At 41.9% G+C, this 20374-nt stretch overlaps 4 protein-coding genes across 5 annotated transcripts; 3 read left to right on the top strand and 1 right to left on the bottom strand.

The window, feature by feature from the left end:
* The first annotated feature begins 514 nt into the window (after positions 1-514).
* On the top strand, positions 515-2486 carry LOC310726747 (coagulation factor XIII B chain-like). The gene is made up of 5 exons (XM_083542551.1): positions 515-679; positions 1204-1377; positions 1534-1710; positions 1869-2048; positions 2276-2486. The coding sequence occupies exons 1-5, from the start codon at positions 628-630 to the stop codon at positions 2302-2304; spliced, it is 612 nt and encodes a 203-aa protein (XP_083398677.1). The 5' UTR covers positions 515-627; the 3' UTR covers positions 2305-2486.
* Positions 2487-2838: 352 nt separating this feature from the next.
* LOC310726743 (complement factor H-like) lies at positions 2839-5295 on the top strand. Its single transcript, XM_083542545.1, has 8 exons — positions 2839-2988; positions 3203-3382; positions 3462-3638; positions 3883-4059; positions 4482-4643; positions 4729-4860; positions 4939-4952; positions 5091-5295. The coding sequence occupies exons 1-8, from the start codon at positions 2937-2939 to the stop codon at positions 5100-5102; spliced, it is 906 nt and encodes a 301-aa protein (XP_083398671.1). The 5' UTR covers positions 2839-2936; the 3' UTR covers positions 5103-5295.
* Positions 5296-7229: 1934 nt separating this feature from the next.
* Positions 7230-10951, top strand: LOC310726738 (complement factor H-related protein 1-like). Its single transcript, XM_083542538.1, has 8 exons — positions 7230-7378; positions 7785-7964; positions 8297-8470; positions 8566-8745; positions 9400-9429; positions 9674-9835; positions 9916-10693; positions 10831-10951. The coding sequence occupies exons 1-7, from the start codon at positions 7327-7329 to the stop codon at positions 10197-10199; spliced, it is 1062 nt and encodes a 353-aa protein (XP_083398664.1). The 5' UTR covers positions 7230-7326; the 3' UTR covers positions 10200-10693; positions 10831-10951.
* A 525-nt stretch (positions 10952-11476) lies between these two features.
* On the bottom strand, positions 11477-20091 carry zbtb41 (zinc finger and BTB domain containing 41). Of its 2 annotated transcripts, none has more exons than XM_083542530.1 (11): positions 19806-20091; positions 17791-18898; positions 17149-17356; positions 15708-15777; positions 15449-15596; positions 15230-15359; positions 14917-15012; positions 14070-14176; positions 13464-13569; positions 13237-13325; positions 11477-12679 (listed from the first exon to the last, which is right to left on the bottom strand). In XM_083542530.1, exons 2-11 carry the CDS (start codon positions 18896-18898, stop codon positions 12189-12191), a joined length of 2553 nt encoding a protein of 850 aa, XP_083398656.1. In that variant the 5' UTR covers positions 19806-20091; the 3' UTR covers positions 11477-12188. The 2 variants fall into 2 exon arrangements, with proteins under 2 accessions (XP_083398656.1, XP_083398657.1); XM_083542531.1 differs by having other exon boundaries at positions 19918-20091.
* Between the last annotated feature and the right edge of the window lie 283 nt (positions 20092-20374).

Genomic DNA, 20374 nt, shown 5'->3' with positions numbered 1-20374 from the left:
TTCAACCATAAATATGGGACACAGTGAAATAAAACAATGTTCCTTCTGAACCCTGGTGCTACAACACCAGCAATCACAAAAAACACAGGGTGAATGATTCGCCACATAAAGTGCATCATGTGCAAACAGTGCAAAGACTCTGTGTGTGTGTGTGTGTGTGTGTGTGTGTGTGTGTGTGTGTGTGTGTGTTTCAGTTCAGTTATGTGTACAGTCTGTTGCACAGTCTGGATGTGACGGCCCGAAGGCTTCAGAACCGATTTCCTGATGGCAGAAAACCACAACTACACAACCCCAACTCAACAAAAAACCAAACAATACACAAAAACATTAAAAAAAATTACAAACCCTAACAACAACCCCCCCAACTACACAACACTTAAAAACAAAGTCAGTTTTGCTCTGCAAACATCTGAGACAGCGTTCCCACCTCAGTGCAGGGACGTGACAGAAACTAGAATCTACTACATTTGTTAAATTCAGTATGAAATCTTTGGCCCAGATCTCTGGTTTCTGGTAAAGGGAGGCTAAAAGGTCAATCATTAACGCTGCTTATGAACTTAGCAACTTGTTTTGCAGCTGTTTATTTCTGAAATCAAACAGCTGAGGAGCAAAAGAGCGACGGAGAAGATGAAGATGATTATCCTGGCTTTTTCCATTTGTACCTGGCAGGTGGTCTTGGGTAAGAGATCCTGCTGTAAATCTCATTCTCACTAAATAAATACTGTCCTGTATACTGTCATGCGCACAAACTAGATACGTTCACGTTCGCATTTTGAAACAAAATCATTGAATGGAACCTTTTTAATTTTGCGTGAAGCAGAATTTCAATATTTTAATTACAGATTAATCTTCTGGAAAGATGTTATATCTCGCATGTGAGTTTTATCAGTGATGTGACACATGTAAAAGAGGTTTTTTATTTATTGGAGTCACACTGCCCTCTAGTGGCCACCATTATGTTATGCGCGCATAAGAAATCTTGTCCTTTTGTGAAGCATCTCGCAGTTTTCCCGCGCTTCATGTTTCTGAGTCGTGATTGCAGCGATGAACTACATCTTGAATCCAACACTCAGACCTTGCATTAAGAACATGTAGAATCTCAGTATCTTTAAAAACTGAATGAAGAGACGTTTTTAAAAATAATAATAAAAAATTGATCACCGCCGAATGCATCACTGTTGTGTTTTTTGTTTGTTTTTCAAGGTCACACATTGTGTACTAAGCCGTTTGTGCCCAACGCCAAACCTCTAGACGACTTATTAGAATCCTATCCTGATGGAGGCTTTCTGAAATATCTATGTGACAGCGGTTATGAGTTCGTAGACACGCATTACGCTCTGTGTGAAAACGGAAATTGGAACCTGCCAGTCTGTAAACGTACGTAAAACTGATTGTTGCCGTGGCCTCGTTTGGGTTTTGTTAATCCTGTTCTGTTATCGAACAGCACACATTTATATTCAACATGATAAAGAAAGTCAATGACTTGATCTGTGCATCGTAGCAAAACAAACTGAAATAAATTTCCAATTGCAGTTAAAACGTCGTGCACTTCCCCGCTTGTCCTGAATGCTGATTTGGCAGAGGAGTTTATGGCAGCGATCTACCCCACGGGAAGCTCTGTTCCATTCGTGTGTGACAGAGGCTACGGGTTTGAAGGAACAAAATACGCACAGTGTGTAAGTGGAAGTTGGAAGTTGCCTGTGTGTAAAAGTGAGTGTACTCATACAAGCTACTACAATTAGAGGGAAAAACACACACACATAAACGTTCTAGAAGCCCGAAAAAGGAATTCTAGAATAACTATACCGTGCCTGTACACCGTCAGTGCTTGGCCTCCTAAAACCTGTATAAATGTTGCTGTTGTTCAGTTCTAGATGAAGTGACGTGTGCTGCCCCCTACGTGCCAAACGCCCAACCTGCACATGCGTTAGAAAAATCCTATTCGTCCGGAGACACTGTTAGATTCGTATGCAACAGTTGCTACGGGTTTAAAGGAACCGATTCTGCGCAGTGTGAAGATGGAGTCTGGAGGCTGCCCGTGTGTAAAGGTGAGGTGTCCTCATTACTATCCTAACTAAACTTTCTGTATCAGAACTGCAGTTCAAATCAAATAAAGATTGGATTTGCAAAAACAATCAATGTCATAGGGTGCGGTGAACTCGCCTCGACCAGGGAATCCATGAAGATATAATAATCAGTAGAGTATCAGAGTCTGTGCTTCAGTATCAATACTGCTGGATCTTAATTCATTTATATATTTATTCATGTTCTCTAGACTTGGGAGTGACCTGCATCAACACCTGAACCTGAAAGAGCTCCTGCTGCCCATCAGAAATCTTCCTTCTCACCTGTTTCATTCCTGAGTTATAATTCAGCAGTTGGAGTTTAGTAATTACAGTGAAGTTCAAAGAAGCATCTACACACTGTATACATCTCATTTCAATATTACTGAATATAAAGAAAAATGAATAAACTTTATGATCAAATGATGATATTTCTGTCTCCTCATTTCCTTTATTAAAACCAGTCAAAATCAATAAAAAAACTATAATGGTGATGCATCTGGAATGTTTCACAGCTGGATTTCTGTCTGTGGTTGAACATCAGATCAATGATCCAAATCAAACCTCAAACTCACACACGTCAAAAGCTGAAATGAGGCCAAATTGAATCTTTAAAACTCTACAACCTGCAGAAAGATCAAATAAATAAAGCTGTGAATTTCAGTAGGGTTTGAACGTGTTCTTTAAAGTCGTCTCGTGGTGGTCTGGAAATCTTTGGCCCTGATCTCTGGTTTCTGGTAAAAAAGGAGGTCGAAACGTGAATCATTAACGCTGCTGATAAATCAAGCGAATTGTTTTGATGCCGTTTCTATCTTTCTGAAATCCTGTGTGTTCACGCTGAAGAAGATCCGAGGAAGAAGAGCGACGGAGAAGATGAAGATGATTATCCTGGCTTTATCCATTTGTACATGGCAGGTGGTGTTGGGTAAGAGATCCTGCTGAACATCTCATTCTCACTAAACACTGCTGTGCTCAGGAACAATTTCTTCACACAACTTCTACATTCATCACAGATTCCTGGTCAGATATTCAGTTAGACGTTCATCAGAAAACTTTTCTCGTTGTGGTCAGGATGTAGAAAATCCAGGAGACTGGGACACACGTTTACAATTCAGAGCTACAAATGACACGTGTTTTAGTTGTAGGTCAGAAGACGTGTGAGGACCCGGCAGTGCCCAACAGCCACCCTGTGGGGAAGCTAAAACAATTCTACAATTCTGGAGAAACTCTTAGTTTGATATGCGACAGCAGCCACAAGTTCGACGGAACACGTTATGCGCTTTGTGACGACGGATCGTGGATTTTGCCGGCGTGTAAACGTAAGTGACGCCATCGCAAGCACCATGTGACGATTTAGGAGATGAGCTTCTAAATCGATATGTTTGTTCCTGGTTAAAGCTCTAGATAGTAAATGCGCTGCCCCGAGCGTGCTGAACGCCAAACCCCAAGGTGAGATATCAGCACCCTATCCTGCAGGAAGCACGGTTAGATTCCTCTGTGACCACGGCTTTGAGTTCGAAGGAACACAATATGCGCTTTGTGACGATGGAACTTGGAGGCTGCCGGCGTGTAAACGTAAGCGTCCTCAACACAAACATGACTCCTCTCACTGAACAACACTGTCTTTCTCTTTCCTCGTTTTTTGTGTTCCAGCTACAAGAACGTGTTCTCTTGTACCGTCATGACGAACGTGATTCATATTTCTGAACGTCACCGCACTTAAAGCCGAGATTATTCCACAGGGAAACGTTCCACACGTGATTCCCCCTCGATCTGAAGAACAATGACTAAATACAGTGATGTGTTAATGTGCTTTTAGGTCGTAGTCCATCAGCATGTTCTAAAGCACACGTGCCAAACGCCCATCTCACGGAAGGAGGAATATTCGCGCATATTTCCAGAAGCTTTAAATTCGAGTGTCGCTCAGGCTACGAGTTTGAAGAAACAACTGATGGAGAATGTGCAAATGGACTCTGGACACTGCCAATATGTAAAGGTACGTGGCCTCACTGCAAACATGAAGAAAAATCCTTCGGAACGGCACTGGAATTTTATCTTTCATTTCAGATCCAAAGCAAAACACCAGAGCAGGTTTAAGGACATGAAGTTTCCATGTTGGGGGAGAAATAAAAGATTTGCTGAAACAAACTTTGTCTTTAAACATTATTAGAAAAACAGATTTACAGAGTGAACTCTCAGCTGCAGACGACTGAACAAGTTCTCCAGTGCAGTGGTTTTGGAGGTCTGCTCTCCTTCATCAAATCTCATTCCAAAGTCACGTTTCCTGCAGTTTTCACTATGAAGAATGTGTTTACTTTCTGCATCATCAGAATGTATTGCGTGGCACAGGATTCACCGTAATAAGAGCAGGTACATGTTTTATTATTAATATTATTATTATTTTGTCTGTGATTTCAGCCATTTGCTGTGAATCTCCACCCCGTATTGAACATGGAGATGTTATGGAGCTATCAGGTGCACACGAATTAAAAGTTCAGTGTGTGATATTTTATAAACTCGTAGGACCTGAAATAGTAAGATGTGTGAATAAAAAGTGGACGGAGCTCCCAGTGTGTAAACGTGAGTATTAATTACACCAATTAAATTTAACTTATTGGGATATAACAAGTTTATTACTGTTTTCTGGTTTGGATTTGTCTTCTAGCGCCATGTAAACTGGAGGAAACTGGGGAATATTTGATGGAGGGTGAAAAGAAGAAAGTGTTTTGCGATAAAATAGAAAAAAATAGAAAAAAGACTGTTCAGTGTGTGAATGGAGAGCTTCAAACGAGTGAATGTGAGTGTATCCTGTCTTTCATCTACACAAAAACCCTCCGTTTCTCTAGTAACAGATTCCTTCCTATTCTGTTTACAGGTAGATTCATGTGGGTAAGTCCATAAAACAGACAGAATTATTTTATAATAAAATGTAATCTGATATAATAATCAGTAGAGTATCAGAGTCTGTGCTTCAGTATCAATACTGCTGAATCTTAATTTATGTATACATTTATTTATGTCTTCTAGCTTTGGGAGTGACCTGCATCAACACCTGAAAGAGCTCCTGCTGCCCATCAGAAATCTTCCTTCTCACCTGTTTCATTCCTGAGTTATAATTCAGCAGTTGGAGTTTAGTAATTACAGTGAAGTTCAAAGAAGCATCTACACACTGTATACATCTCATTTCAATATTACTGAATATAAAGAAAAATGAATAAACTTTATGATCAAATGATGATATTTCTGTCTCCTCACTTCCTTTATTAAAACCAGTCAAAATCAATAAAAAAACTATAATGGTGATGCATCTGGAATGTTTCACAGCTGGATTTCTGTCTGTGGTTGAACATCAGGTCAATGATCCAAATCAAACCTCAAACTCACACACGTCAAAAGCTGAAATGAGGCCAAATTGAATCTTTAAAACTCTACAACCTGCAGAAAGATCAAATAAATAAAGCTGTGAATTTCAGTAGGGTTTGAACGTGTTCTTTAAAGTCGTCTCGTGGTGGTCTGGAAATCTTTGGCCCTGATCTCTGGTTTCTGGTAAAAAGGAGGTCGAAACGTGAATCATTAACGCTGCTGATAAATCAAGCGAATTGTTTTGATGCCGTTTCTATCTTTCTGAAATCCTGTGTGTTCACGCTGAAGAAGATCCGAGGAAGAAGAGCGACGGAGGCTCCCATTGGTTCTGCAGAGGCTTCAGTTTAGCCACTTTGCCATAAAGACCAGATCAGTGGAAGGCTGCAGTGATGTTTGTATTTCTGGATTTTTGTCTCATCTCCACACAAGATCTCCAAAGCTCAATCAGAGTGACCATTGGGTTCTTGGTCACTTCTCTTACTAAGGCCTTTCTTTCTCGATTTCTCAGTTTGGCCAATCGAACAGTTTTTCAATTTAAGAATTATGGAGGCTACTGTTCTCTTAAACTCTTCAGTGCAGCAGCATTTTTTGTAGCCTTCCTCAGATCTGTGCCTTGTAACAATCCTGTCTCTGAGCTCTGTAGGCAGTTCCTTTGGGACAGCTTCTTCTTCTTCTTTCGGCTTCTCCCATTAGGATCATACGTCTCCATACTCCTGTGTCTTCTACATCTGCCTCTTTTACACCAACTACCTGCATGTCTTCTCTCACCACATCCATAAACCTCCTCCTTGGTCTTCCTCTTTTCCTCCTTCCTGGTGGCTCCATCCTCAGCATTCTCCTACTGATATACCCCATGTCCCTCCTCTGCACATGTCCAAACCATCTCAATCTCACCTTCATCACCTCGTCTCCAAAACGTCCTACATGCGCTGTCCCTCTAATAAACTGAACAACTCAGCGGTTATATAATAAAGACAAGATTATTTCAGTGGAAATTGTTACACAAGCAGTTCTGTGCCTGAGAGCTACAGCAGGAGACATACAGTACCAGCCCAATAATCCTAATATGGATCAGAGCTTTCCTGCTTTATAATCCAGCTGTCGGCGCTTAGCAACGAGATTGCAGAGAAAAAGTATGTACATGATGAAGAATGTAAATCTGTAGCACTTCAGAGTTTCTGCTTCCTGTGTATAAAAAAGTTAAACATCCGTCTGTGTTGAAAAAAATGCGTCTGAACTGATTTGTTTGGTCAATTGATTTTCAGTGAATGATTGAAAGAGTGAACTTTGATTACACATTTACACAGGGTCTTTTTTCAGGGGGTGAGAGATGCTGGGGTGAAAATGTCACGAAAAACAATTAAAGTTACTGCACAGCTGCACCTCGGACTGTTCCAAAGCGCAGACACTGGAGACTCCTTCCACAAATCTGATACAGACGTCTCCTTCACCAATATCAACCGTTACACACGTTTTCAGCGCTTTCCTGTGGACGAGCTGCTGCTCCAGATGACCAATCAGATTCCAGAGTTTCTCAAAGTTCAGATACATCCTCCCTGAAAGGTCACGTGACCCATCGACACGTCAAAACGTGTCCAAAAAGGTTGCTTTCATGCAGGAATTTAATCTTTAAAACTTTTTGAAAAAAATTCTGCAGTAAAATAATAAAGCTGTGAATTTCAGTAGCATTTGTTTGTTGTACTTTGAATTTGGCCCGTCGGCAGTTTGGAATTACGAAATGTTTGTATTAGAGCCCTGGTTTCTGGTAAAAGGAGGAAAAAATGGTTAATTATTAACGTTGCTTATAAACAAACAACTTGGTTTTTTTTTAAATACCACATACCTGTGGGTGAATCTGAAGCAGTCAGCAGTGATCTGTAGGTGAAGACCAGCTGAGAAGATGTGGATTATTATCCTGGCTTTATCCATTTTGTCATGTCAGGTGAAGTCAGGTAAGATTTCTGTGATGCTGAAACAGATAGATAGATAGATAGATAGATAGATAGATAGATAGATAGATAGATAGATAGATAGATAGATAGATAGATAGATAGATAGATAGATAGATAGATAGATAGATAGATAGATAGATAGATAGATATGAAAAGTGGGAGTCTCCTTAACTGAGACTGACACAGGCCACGCCTCCTTCACTGAGACTAACTGCAACAGAGGCACAGATGAAGACGTAGGGACAGAAAGAGATCCAAAGAGATCCAGAGAGATCCAGTGAGATCCAGAGAGATCCAGTGCACGGTGTTTAACACTGTTAATGACTCTACAATAATAACAGTGAAACTGAAACAGTTCGGTGTCAAGTACATTGTAGTAACCTTTGTTTTATATATGACATCTAAGACGTTGACTGTGATGCCCCGACGCTGGAAAGTGGCTTTTTCATCCCAGTAAAGGAGAGTTATAAAAACGGAGATGTTGTTCACTACAGCTGTGACAAGGACCTGAAACCTGCTCGGACAACAGGGTGGGGACGGATAACATGCACAGACAATAAATGGACCCCCACACCTCTGTGCATCCGTGAGTAATTTACTAGTGATTTAAGCAGTTTAAAGGTTTATTACACTGATCAGTGATAACATTATGACCTTCTAACATTGTGTGTGGTGAAGTGAAGAACACTGAGGTGCAAAGGCTGGTCCATGTGGTTACGATCCAACGGATGAATTACTGTTGTTCAAACTGCTAAAGGAGTTCATGCTGTTGATGATCGACGGGTCACGACTGTTATAGCAGCAAAAGGGGACCAACACAATATTAGGCTGGTGGTCATAATGTTATGGCTGACTGGTGTAAATTGATCATATAAATTATTTAACATAATATAAAGAGTCTTCTGCTTGCTGTTCCAGCTATGAACTCGTGTCTTCCACCACTTGTGCCAAACGGCAGTCCAGTACCTAAGCAGGACTACTATCCTCATGGTTATGTGAGATTTGAATGTGACCGAAACTATGCATTTGAAAATGGACAACCATTGTCATCATGTGATAACGGATCTTGGAAAGATCTGCCGGTGTGCAAACGTAAGTGTTCTCACTGTAACACATGATCATGTGGATTTCTGAACAGCACTGAGGTTTTTATTCGATTTTTTATTATTTTGTAAAAAAATTTGCAGGGTTGCCAAATCATTGTGGACCTCCTCCACGTGTTGAGAATGGACTGATCAATGCACCATACAAGGATGATTACCTGGAGCAGGAACGTGTCCAGTATGTTTGTGCAGAACATTATGAACTAATTGGAGAAGATCAAATCCAATGCACGGCGGGTGCGTGGTCCTTTGAGCCGCTCTGCGGTAAGGTTCTCTCACTTCACTGCACTTTTTGCAAGTTGAGCAAAAAGTGAACTACTCACAGAGGGATTTGTGGTTTCATGTCCATGTTTTGACTATAAACAATGGTGGAATTCTCTGACTGTAGAATGAAAGGTCTAAATAAACAACTGGGCAGCCGGGTGTTAAAATGTTAGGTTAAAGCAAAATCTGGCAAAATTTTGGAGAATGTCATGTAAGCAATTCTAGACGGTTATCGTAAGTTTCGAGCAGTAGGTGAAAATTTGTCTCAGGTCATGGGCATGAATTCACGATGCATCACATCATTGCTAAAAATTTGGCGCTTCCTGTTTTGGTGAATTCTTTGGCCTACTATGCTCAAACTGTTTGGAGTATTCGAAATTCTTCTCATAGGTCCACACCTCTAAAGATGACCTCTGTAAAATGTGGTGATGACTGGACAAGTTCTCTGGGACGAGTAGCAAAAAAAATATTATTAAGAAAAAAATGCATGGGGAAAAAAATTGATGTGCAAAGCTAAAGATATTACCTCAGCTACGGATAATGCTATAATAATTCCATTCCGTCCTTATTCAAAGACTTCCTTACAGAGATCATGACAGCCAGCAACAAGTCAGTAAGAAAGTCGGTACTGAAACGTTGCTTTTTCTTTTACAGATCCTAAAGATGATGTTAATACTGATCCAGGTGAGAAATCGCTATTTGTTACCAGTAACCACAAATTCACTCCCAGATTTTACTCAGTGTCTGATATCATGCTGGAATCTGATCTCGCTCTCACTCAGACACGTCGACATGTCAGCCTCAAACTCCCTCCTGCATCTGTTGCACTTTGTCTTTCTACATTTAATGCATGTACATGTACTGCGGTAATATTGTGCACATATCTTGGTGTTCATTCTAATGAACGTTCGATTCTTTTCAATTCCAGTCAGTTGGTGTGGAACTTATCCTTTTTTAAAAAATGGAGATTTTATACCGGTACCAGGTGGACAGAAATTACAAGTTCAGTGTAAAACATATTATAAACTCCTTGGACCTAAAACAGTAAGATGTGTGAATAGAAAGTGGACGGCGCTCCCAGTGTGTAAATGTGAGTATTAATTACACCAATTAAATATCGCTTATTGACAATTCTGAGAGAACCACTCAAGTTTATTACTGTTTTTGCAGCTCCGTGTAGAATAGTGGGCTCTGGGGACTATCTGATGGAAGGAGAAAGGAAGAAACTGAGCTGTAGTTGGACTAATAATCAATTTGTCACGTGTGTAAATGGAAAACTTGTGTACGGTGAATGTGAGTGTAACCCTCTGTTCTCTAGTACAGATTCACTCATCCTTTATTCCAGCCCTGTTATTAGTTTTTTTTTTTTTTTAAACCCACCTGAGGGTAACAATGATGACCAGCCCAGAGTCATCAACATCACCACTATACCACAGCAATTTAGCAGCTTTTAGCTTCATATTATCATACATTCATTAGAACAGCTATAATCGTTTGTTCCCTCAATCAGCCTCTCTCTGTTTCCTCTTCAAATAAATATACATTTAAAGTTTATCAGGTGAAACTACACTAAACTTAAATTCTTCAGTCCTGAACAACTTCCAGTCCAAGTTACACTGACACTGGAGACTCTACATCACTTTACAGAAAACTCACATTTATACAACTGAGTCTTGCTCAAGGGCACAGCAAGGGCAATTTGGTGGTGTTGAGATGATGACGTGACCTTTAGCTCCAGGTTTGCTCATTGGGGAGAAATACACATAATTCACTTTTCAATTTTTTGTTCTCTAATTCTTGCATGCAGTGAAAGCTGCTTTGAGACAACGTTCATTGTGAAAAATCCATCTTCTTATCCACTGAGCCTCACTTCCTTGTTCTGTATGATTTGCAGGATTTGTATGACAGTCTTTTTTTTTTTATTCTGTTTACAGGTAGATTCATGTGGGTAAGTCCATAAAACAGACAGAATTATTCTATAATAAAATGTAATCTGATATAATAATCAGTAGAGTATCAGAGTCTGTGCTTTAGTATCAATACTGCTGAATTTAATTCATGTATATATTTAATCATGTCCTCTAGCTTTGGGAGTGAACTGCATCAACAGCTGAACCTGAAAGAGCTCCTGCTGCCCATCACAAATCTTCCTTCTTAGAACAAACATCTGGATTTTATCCAGAATAAAAATGAAAGCATGTCACTAGTGGCTTTGTGTTTTATTATGACTGGATACACGGCAGACACACACACACACACACACACACACGTGCTGCTCCCATGTTACAGGCGTCACTGTTCAGGTGTTGAAGGCAACATAAAGATGTCCAGCAGTCTCCTCCGGGACATGTTCTAGATCTTTCATCATCTTAAAGTTAAAAAATTATGATATCTGGTGATGTGAAATCGGTGACAAAGAAAGAATTTAGAAGGCGACATACAGTCAGAAATATTTTAAAAAATCCACTACCCATTCCCAGTGCATTGTGGGATTGAAAACGGATATTTGTTACTATATAAATGGAAGAAAATGGACACTGATATAAATAATGACACCTGCCATAAATCAAATCTTAAAGATGATATGAAGTACCAAAAAGTAAAAAAAAAACATCGTCAATTGAGCAAAGCCCTTCCATCAATCACATGACCAATCTCTAGGCCTCCTATTGGCTAGAAGACGCATTTTTAAAAAAAAGTTCATTCACTATCTCAGAAAACTGAAAGTAGCCTGATGACAATAACATTTAATCATTTTTATCAATCAAAATGGCGAAAACATTTCACACGATCAGATGCGGGACCTTCCTAAACGCACAACGTGAAATTATTGCGTTTACTGTGTTTGTTCTTTTTAAAACGTTTCGTATCGCATGAATCAAATCCGATTGGTCAGAGAAGCTAATACGCCAAAATAAACCAATGAACACCATTTGACCAGATGTGAGAATTCAACAGCATTGCATTACACATCGATGAACACCGAGGCACATGTTGAAGCATGGTGGTGGGGGCATCGTGCTGAACATTGTTGTTCGTGTTTTTTGTCCTCCAGCAAACCCTGATGGATTCGTTTCTGCTTTGGTTCTTCTTGCATGTTCTCCTTTGTGTTCTCCTGGTAACCGTGATGCTGTCATCGAGGCGAGACGAAACCGATTTGACTTGGTTTTAATCTTTTATATTCCGCAATATTTTTCCTCCGTCATCAGTTTTTTGGGGTTGATGGAAATACCGAGTTTTGATGACACTGCAAAATATATTAAATCATTATATTTATTTATACCTTGTTCATATTTTCGAAGGGGATGCAAACTTTTGCACTTGATAGTACTTTTACTAGAGAATGTGGGAGGAAAAAAACGACTGCACTGCAGAGAAAAGTGAAAATAAAAGTTTATATTATACACATATTTTATGAGCTCAATATCTGAGCTACTAAGCCGCTACTGAGCGTGCTCGGAGGAGGCGGAGTCGAGGCCGAGCAGCGTGCTGAGGTACGAGGGCTCTCTCGGATCCAGGATCTGATCCGAGCGCACCGGGTGCACAATGTTAGCCGGCTGAGGAGTGAGCGTGTATTTTTCCAGGAAGACCAGATCAGCAGAAGGCTGATATCCACCCGCTTGCTGCTGCTGGTGCTGCAGATCGGATCCGGCTTCCTCAGGAATCTGGACCGGCACCAGAGCGACAGGGACGCAGGTTCCCGCCAGTTTGGAGGATTGGGACGTTTCGGGTGTTTGGGACGAGGCCGGGTCGGGAGGGCGAGCGCTGTGGACGTGGTCTACATGGTATTTTAGCTTGTCTTTGCGTTTGAAGGCGGCACTGCAGTGAGGACAGGTGAAAGGACGCACCTCGGAGTGGATGACCATGTGCTTGGTCAGAGTTTTCTTGATGCGAAAGGTCTGGTTGCAGATCACACAACGATGAGGTTTCTCTCCTGGTGAAAAATCAACAAACACGTTAGGACAAATTTGGCGTACAATTCCGAATAGCATGCAGGATGAGGGGTGTGGTTATGCATATCAAGCTTAAAGTAGGAGTGGCCTTTGCATATCGCTCTTACTAACAGAGGCGTAGTAGCTGTGCATCTCGGTTCACATGAGGGAGGCGTGACCTTTTTGTCGGTCACTCAAACTAAACTAGGCGTGGCCTGTGTCTGTCTCTCATAGGAAATCAAGGCGTGACCTGTGTCTGTCTCTCTCAGGAAAACCAGGTATATGTAGGTATAGTTATGAACGTCAGGAGTAATAAAGGAGGCGTGGCCTCTTTCGGTTCCGATCATAATAAAGGAGGTGTGGCCTTTTTAATTTTTAATATTAATAAAGGAGGCGTGGCCTCTCTAGTCTTTTATCTTAATAAAGGAGGTGTGGCCTCAGTGTTCAGACATGTGTTCCAGATGCCCAGAAATGATCTCGTGCACGTTGGATCACTGAGGAAGGACACATTTATCGACTCAGTAGGAGAAAAACTCGCTACTGTAAACAAACTCGTTACCCGAATGGGTCCTGAAGTGTGTCATCAGGTTGGTTTTTCCTCGGAACTCTTTCTTGCACACTTCACACTGGTGCACTACGGCCTTGTACCTGCAGGTTTAGAGGAGACGCTGTGAGAACAACTAAAGAGGGATAAAACTGATCGAAGCTGATAATCAAATTAATGAAACACGACAGAACACAATTGTATGGAAGTGTGTAGATTATGCAGAGGTGTTTTCTTTTTACTTTCTCCACACTTTCTCTCCCAGGTGAATGCTCTTGTAGTGGACGTTCAGGTGATCGGCGCGTCGGAAACACTTCCCGCACTCTTCGCACTGATGCGCTCGCTCGCCTGCGGGGGTACGAATGTGCGTTACGCAACAGTTTAAAACATGCCCTTGTGAAAAAAATCCGAAATAACTTGTGTCACACGAGAAGGCACGCTGACTGCACCCCAGGGTTCCTCACCTCACCTACAGCAGTACCTACAGCACCCTTGTGGCTGAATGAATCCACAAAATCTAGTAAAACATCTCCCCAGAAGGACTGAATGTGGAAAGGATGTACAAAAAGCTCATACCAATCATATGGTCTGGTGTCCACAAACTTTTGACCGTACAGTTTAATCTCAATTGTATTGTAATTATAATCCAGCCACTTTAAAAAGCTGCCACCTTGTGGCCATTGTTAGGAACTGACATTAACTTCAAGGTACACTTTTTTTTGCAACTTTTTAATATCTAGAAAAAAATACCCCCCCCCAACACACACACACACACACACACACACACACACACACACACACACACACACATAGTCTAATTAATGAATGTTTAAAAAGTGCTACATTACCAGTGTGTATCTTCTTGTGCTTTTTTAGATGATCGTGCCGAATGAAAGCTTTTCCACACTCCTCACACTCATAGCGTTTATCGTCATGGTGAACACGTAGATGAAGCCTGGAGACACAAAATAGCAGATGTACATGTCCTGCACATGCACACGTGGAATAAAAGTGGAAAAAAAAGAGGAACTAAATGGCGTCACATGCAAACAAGCTGCAGAAGATGATGTAAATACGGCTTATTTCCATGTGTGGTTTGTTTCTTCGCTTGGACGTGGTAAGCTGAGCTCTGCTCTCCGTGTTAGTTTATCTTTACAAGTTATAAGAAAACACACTCGTTGGATGCTATTGGATCTGAGGTTCTGACTCTCAAACAACTTTATTTAAAAATAAATGTTGTGTTGCTGAAATCAAGGAGGAATGATGGTGAAATGGTAAATCGACCAAGTCTAATTTGAACTCTTAAAAAAAAAAAAACAACAGTAGAGCTCACGGCTGTGTTTATTAGTTTAAGTAAGAGCTCAAGAGATTGGAACTAAACAGCTGTGTAGGCTTCAGAAAACCATTTATCAGTGAGTCTGATCAGAAAAAAAGGCTTCAATTTGCTAGAAAATAAAGATTGGACTCTGAAGCAATAGAAGAAGGTCAATGTTCTGACATTGCAGAAACTTATTTAAACGCGTGCCGTAATCAAAGCTAAAGGCGGTCCAACGAATTACTAGTGTGTGACTTTTGTTTTAGACGGATGAAGAGCAAAATGATGAGAAATGGCTCGATTTGAAGTCAGTGCATTTACAGCGTTCGGCCTCAAGGTGGCAGCACATTTCTCCAGAACCTTCAACCCCCTCACCGCACCTGTAGGAGCTGCCGTGGCGGAAACTTTGTCCACAGATGCTGCACAGGTGTGGCTTCTCCCCGCTGTGGATCCTCAGGTGCTCTCGTAACGTCGTCCTGGAAACGAAAAAAAAAAAGTAAAAAGAAACAGGGGAGGATAATCAGAGAAACTGTCCAATCGAGCAGATTCTAAATCAGCTGCAAATCTCTGAAAAATACCAGACCCTGGAGTGGGGGAGAAAAGGCCCGGAAATGCTGCAGTGAGGTGAAACCTGTATGCTGTATAAGCAAAAGTATTGGTAAAATTGATAGACGGTGCGTGGCTCTTGCTCACCTCTCCCGGACCGACTTGCCGCACAGGTAGCACGTCCACTTCCTCTTCCCACCGTGCGTGCACTCGATGTGCCGCTTCCTGTTGCCGGTGTCGTTAAACTGCCGTCCGCAGATGTCACACGGGAAAGGACCTGCCGTAAGACGTGACGAGGGAAAACGTCAATGCAAAAAAAAACACAAGACACCACAGTAAGCACCCAGAACAGGAGGTTTTCGGCACCTAAGTGGTACTTTTCCTGGTGTTTCAGCCGGGCGAAGCGGGACTTGAAGTAGTCGTCGCAGTAGGCGCATTTGAACGGCCGGTGCTGAGAGTGTAAGATCATGTGCTCCACCAGATGGGGGCGCCGCGTGAACGACTTGTGGCAGGTCTGAGAGGCGAACAAACCAAACACCGTCCTTTATTATTGTGTAATAACGACGGGGAGCGAACGCATGGTCTTAGCATGGATGCATGCTTAGTCTGGGGGAAAAAAACTCACGTCACACTTCCAGCCTTCGCTCTTCTTCTTCCTCATGCTCATAAACTCCTGCACATGGTCAGGATGGAACCTGAAAGAGAGAGAGAGTGAGAGAGAGAGAGAGAGAGAGAGAGAGAGAGAGAGAGAGAGAGTGAGAGAGAGTGAGAGTGAGAGTGAGAGAGAGAGTGAGTGAGAGAGTGAGTGTGGGAGAGAGTGAGAGAGTGAGAGAGAGTGAGAGTGAGAGAGTGAGAGAGAGAGAGAGAGAGAGAGAGAGAGTGAGAGAGAGTGAGAGAGAGAGAAAGAGTGAGTGAGAGTGAGAGAGAGAGAGTGAGAGAGAGTGAGAGTGAGAGAGTGAGAGAGAGTGAGAGAGAGTAAGAGAGAGAGAGAGAGCGAGAGAGTGAGAGAGAGAGAGAGAGAGAGAGAGAGAGAGAGAGTGAGAGAGAGTGAGAGAGAGTGAGAGAGAGTGAGAGAGAGAGAGTGAGGGAGAGTGAGAGAGAGTGAGAGAGAGTGAGAGAGAGTGAGAGAGAGTGAGAGAGAGAGCAAGCATCCACACTTGAGCATTTAAAATGAAAAGCAGAAACAAATCTGTATTGATTTGAATTGAATTTGTGTGAAAGGTCACAAAGTCAAGGTCATGTAAAGGTAAGAATTGAGGATTGGAGGTAAGATTTGCGCAGCATTTTTTATAAATCAGGTTTAATCCTTTATCACTGTAACCCAAAATATTATATATATATATATATATATATATATATATATATATATATATATATATATATACAAACACACAGGAGGTGGTAATAAAAAGTTTCGAGACTAGCCAACAGGTGGCAGCACAAGGCTGCACGCACAGTCACACAGAGCACCGACCTTCATAAGTCTGTTAGCCCAAAGACATCATCCTGTGTAGATCGGAAGCTGTGAAACTGCTGCTATTCTGACCACGTGCGCACTCTGACACTGAGCTCCTCCTCACACGCGAGTTTCTTGCCAGAAACATGAACTCACTTCCGCACCCACACTACTCCCCAGATTTGGCTGCTGTAGACTTCACCCTCTCCCTGAAGATGAAGATTAAGCTCGACGTTTTGACACCGGCGCGGATATCCGACATGAATCGTAGAAGGTGCTTGACGCGTTTCGAAAAGAAGACTTGCAGGACACGTTCTAGAAGAACACTGGGGGGCACTGTATTGCTGTGCAAGGGGACTATTTTGAAGGTGATTGTGAAGAAACGCAGATAAATAAAGTACTTTCTTGTAAACACAGCGATTCTCAAAACATTTTAATACCACCACATATATATATATACACACAGACACACACACGCACACGCACATGCACACACACACACACACACACACACACATGATTATTGGTATTTACTATTATTTATTTATGTTTTTTTATATATATATATTTAGACATGACATGTAAAGAGCTCCCGAACCCGCCCCCTCACCGTTTCACATGTTTACTCAGCGTTTTCCTGCTGGCGTGAAGTTTGTTGCAGAAGGGACACTTGTGGTCTTTCCTTGGCACCGGTGCGTCCGCGGTGTGTTTCTTCTTGTGCACAGTCAGGTTGGACTTGGTGGAGTAACACTGCATACACACGTCGCACTGAAACGGCTTTTCTCTCGTGTGCACTCGCGTGTGACTCTCGTACTTTCCTGTGGGTGTGAAGAGAAAACAATATTCACATACAAAACAGGATTCAGAAACCTGGAATGTTTATAATATAAGAGGTGGAAACATGCAAATGTCGATTTATTATATAACAAAGGAAACATTTAAATATTAATACAGTATGGCTCAAAGGAGGCGGAGACATGCAGAGTCTTATAAATTATGCAACAAAACAGGTGGGGACATGAACATATCAATTAATTGTGTAACAAAGGAGGCGGAGACATGCAAATATTAAATAAATGCGTAAAAAAAGAGGCGGAGACATGCTGATATTTAAAAATTATGTGTTAATGGGTCAGCTACATCCAGATATGTGATAAATTATTAAACAAATAAAGTGGGGACATGCAAATATTGAATTATTATATAACAAAGAAGTACAGCATGTTCTTTAGTCTCCCTCATTAAGACTCACCTACACGGTCAAAGGTTTTGTCACACTTGGGGCATTTGAGGGTCTTTTTGTTGCCAGTTTGGATGATGACCGGAGCAAGGCCCTCTGGGTAAGCATGGATGCCACTGCTCTGTGCCACTGATGTATCATGGTCCTTGGTCACATGACTAGAGCTTGGCTCCTCCTCCATTCTGCAATCTGCATTCTCCTCAGTTCTTACAGCTGTCTTCACTTCCAGAGCGGTTTCTGTTTCTTCTTTGCTTTGTTCGTGCTGATCTTCTTCACCATCATCCTCCTCATCTTCTTCGACAGAGGTAGTTCCTTCGTCCACATGTGCATCCTTTTGCCCACAGTTATCAGTTTCGTAGCAGGTCTTGCTCTGCTGGCTCTCGGTTTTGCTCGGGGTCCTCCTCTGGCGGGTGGATGTGTGCTTGCTGTTTGAAGGAGCTGCCGTTTCAGTGACCTCAGCTTGGCTGTGCATCTTGGCCATGTGGTTCTCCAGTGACTTTTTATAGCAAAATGTCCGGCTGCAATGCAAACACTGGTTCTCGGTTGGAGACTGATGCTTCTTAGGATCTGTTGGAGAAGAACTCTGAGGTTCTTGCACAGGCAGGTCCTCCTCCTTCTCGCCTTCGTCCGGTGTTCCATTCGGTGCTGCTTCACCCGCTAGAAGATTCACCGCCTCCATCATGTCGAAAAAGCACGCGGCCTCGGATAAAGACGGGATTTGGCTCTGCTGCACTTCCATAGCGGACGTGTATAAAAAGTTGAGCAAGTGTTCAAATACGGAACTGTCTACGTTGTCAAAAGTCATACGGTCCAGCTGGTGGTTTTCGCTCAGTTTAGCATGGAAGTAGCTGCTCCCGAACGCTAACACGACCTTGTGCGCTGGGTATACCTCCCCCCGAACCGTGACGGTTATGTCGCAGAACGAGGACGCAGCACGCCGGTCCTTGTTTAGGAACTCAAGGAAGCAGCTGTCGCTTTGCGAAATCCGAAGGTTGCGTTTTCCCTGTCCGGACTCATCGGCGGTCGAGACCTCACGCTCGTACGCTGGTTGTGGTGTAGATGTTTCTCCGTTCACACCAACCTTCTTCTTCGCCATGGCGTGCTTCATTTTCCTTTTCATCTTTAGGATTTAATAGAAAAGTTCCACATTGCAGATGTGAATAGTAGAAGGAGGGGAAATCATTACATGGCACATATTTATCCAACGTAGCTGAATTCTGAAATCGGATTTGTGTCGAGGACAGAGAGGTGCGATCGAGACGGGTGGGTCATGTGCAGAGGAGGGACATGGGGTGTATCAGTAGAAGGATGCTAAGGATGCTGAGGATGGAGTCGGCAGGTATGAGGAGGACCAAGGAGGAGGTTAATAAACGTGGTGAAGGAAGACATAGAGGTGTTTGGTTTGAAAGTGGAAGATATGGAGGACAAAGCGTTATGGAGTAAAAAGAGAAACTGTCGATTGTAAATCACAGCTAACAGGTTTATCGGGTGAAAATGGTTTGCGATTAAAAAAAAAAAGAAAAGAAAAAACGTAAAAATGTGCAATTGTTGATGTGTAAGGAGAAGTTTATGTAACATTAATGGAAGGAGTCTCCAGTGTCAGTGGTTTCTTCAGAAATGTCACAACATGTACAGCAGGTCAATTATTAACTTTACTTTTATAACTCTACAATATTGAATCAATTCTTGTTACACGTCTGTATAATTATAATTTTTTTTTTCAATTTTAAAATGAAATATGTATTTCCTGTACCCATATCCACACTTGTACACTAGCATCACTAGATTTATGCTAGCGAGTGTAGGATTTTCAATCAGGCGTAAACACCAGGCACCAAAATAGTCCTGGTGCAAAATGCAAACAAGAGCGATAAAAGAAAAGTATCTTTTATATATACATATAAAACACTACATTTCGTTTTTTAGTCTTTTTTTTTTTAAGCTATTTAATGTCCCTCGGTTTTATAGTATTCGATTTTAAATCAGGCAAAAATCAGAGCTACCCAAAAGAATGGGGTCCTGCTCACCACCCCGGAACAGACAAAGGTCCCCCTTAAGAGGGAGAATGTCGACTAACGACACCGCAAAGTACTTCGGAAGGATGCAGTGCTGCTTATTCGAGCTCTCTGCGCTTCCTACCTTTAATCAACAGCCTCTCGGGGGATTTTTTTCGTCTAAAGAAAGCAAATAAAATGGGCTTTTCCATTAGCAAACAGAGAGCGAACAAAAAATGTCCTCAACTAAAGAGCCGGTCGCTGCACCTCCCCCTGTTCAACACTCCTGACGTCGCAATCAACTGAGAGCTGATTGGCTGCTTTCCGCGTATAAAACGTTAAATATGAATAAATAATGGCGTCTGTGTATCAAAATAGTAATTTTTTTTAATAAAGCAACCCTGAGAAATTATCATCAAACATGCACCATTTCTCTGAGAATAACATACAGTTCAATTGTTCGTCTGTACGTTCAATCCCACGATCATCGCTCATGGTGTGAAACTGTAGGTGTTGAAGACCAGGTGTACAGGAGACCAGTGATGTACATTATTAGGCCCAAAATGTGTGTACACCTGACCGTCACACCCATAAACACCGAT

This window comes from Silurus aristotelis, assembly GCF_946808225.1.
Source record: "Silurus aristotelis genome assembly, chromosome: 5".
Lineage (NCBI taxonomy): Eukaryota > Metazoa > Chordata > Actinopteri > Siluriformes > Siluridae > Silurus > Silurus aristotelis.
Note: the sequence above shows the minus strand (reverse complement) of the source record. Positions and strands in the feature narration are given on the sequence as shown.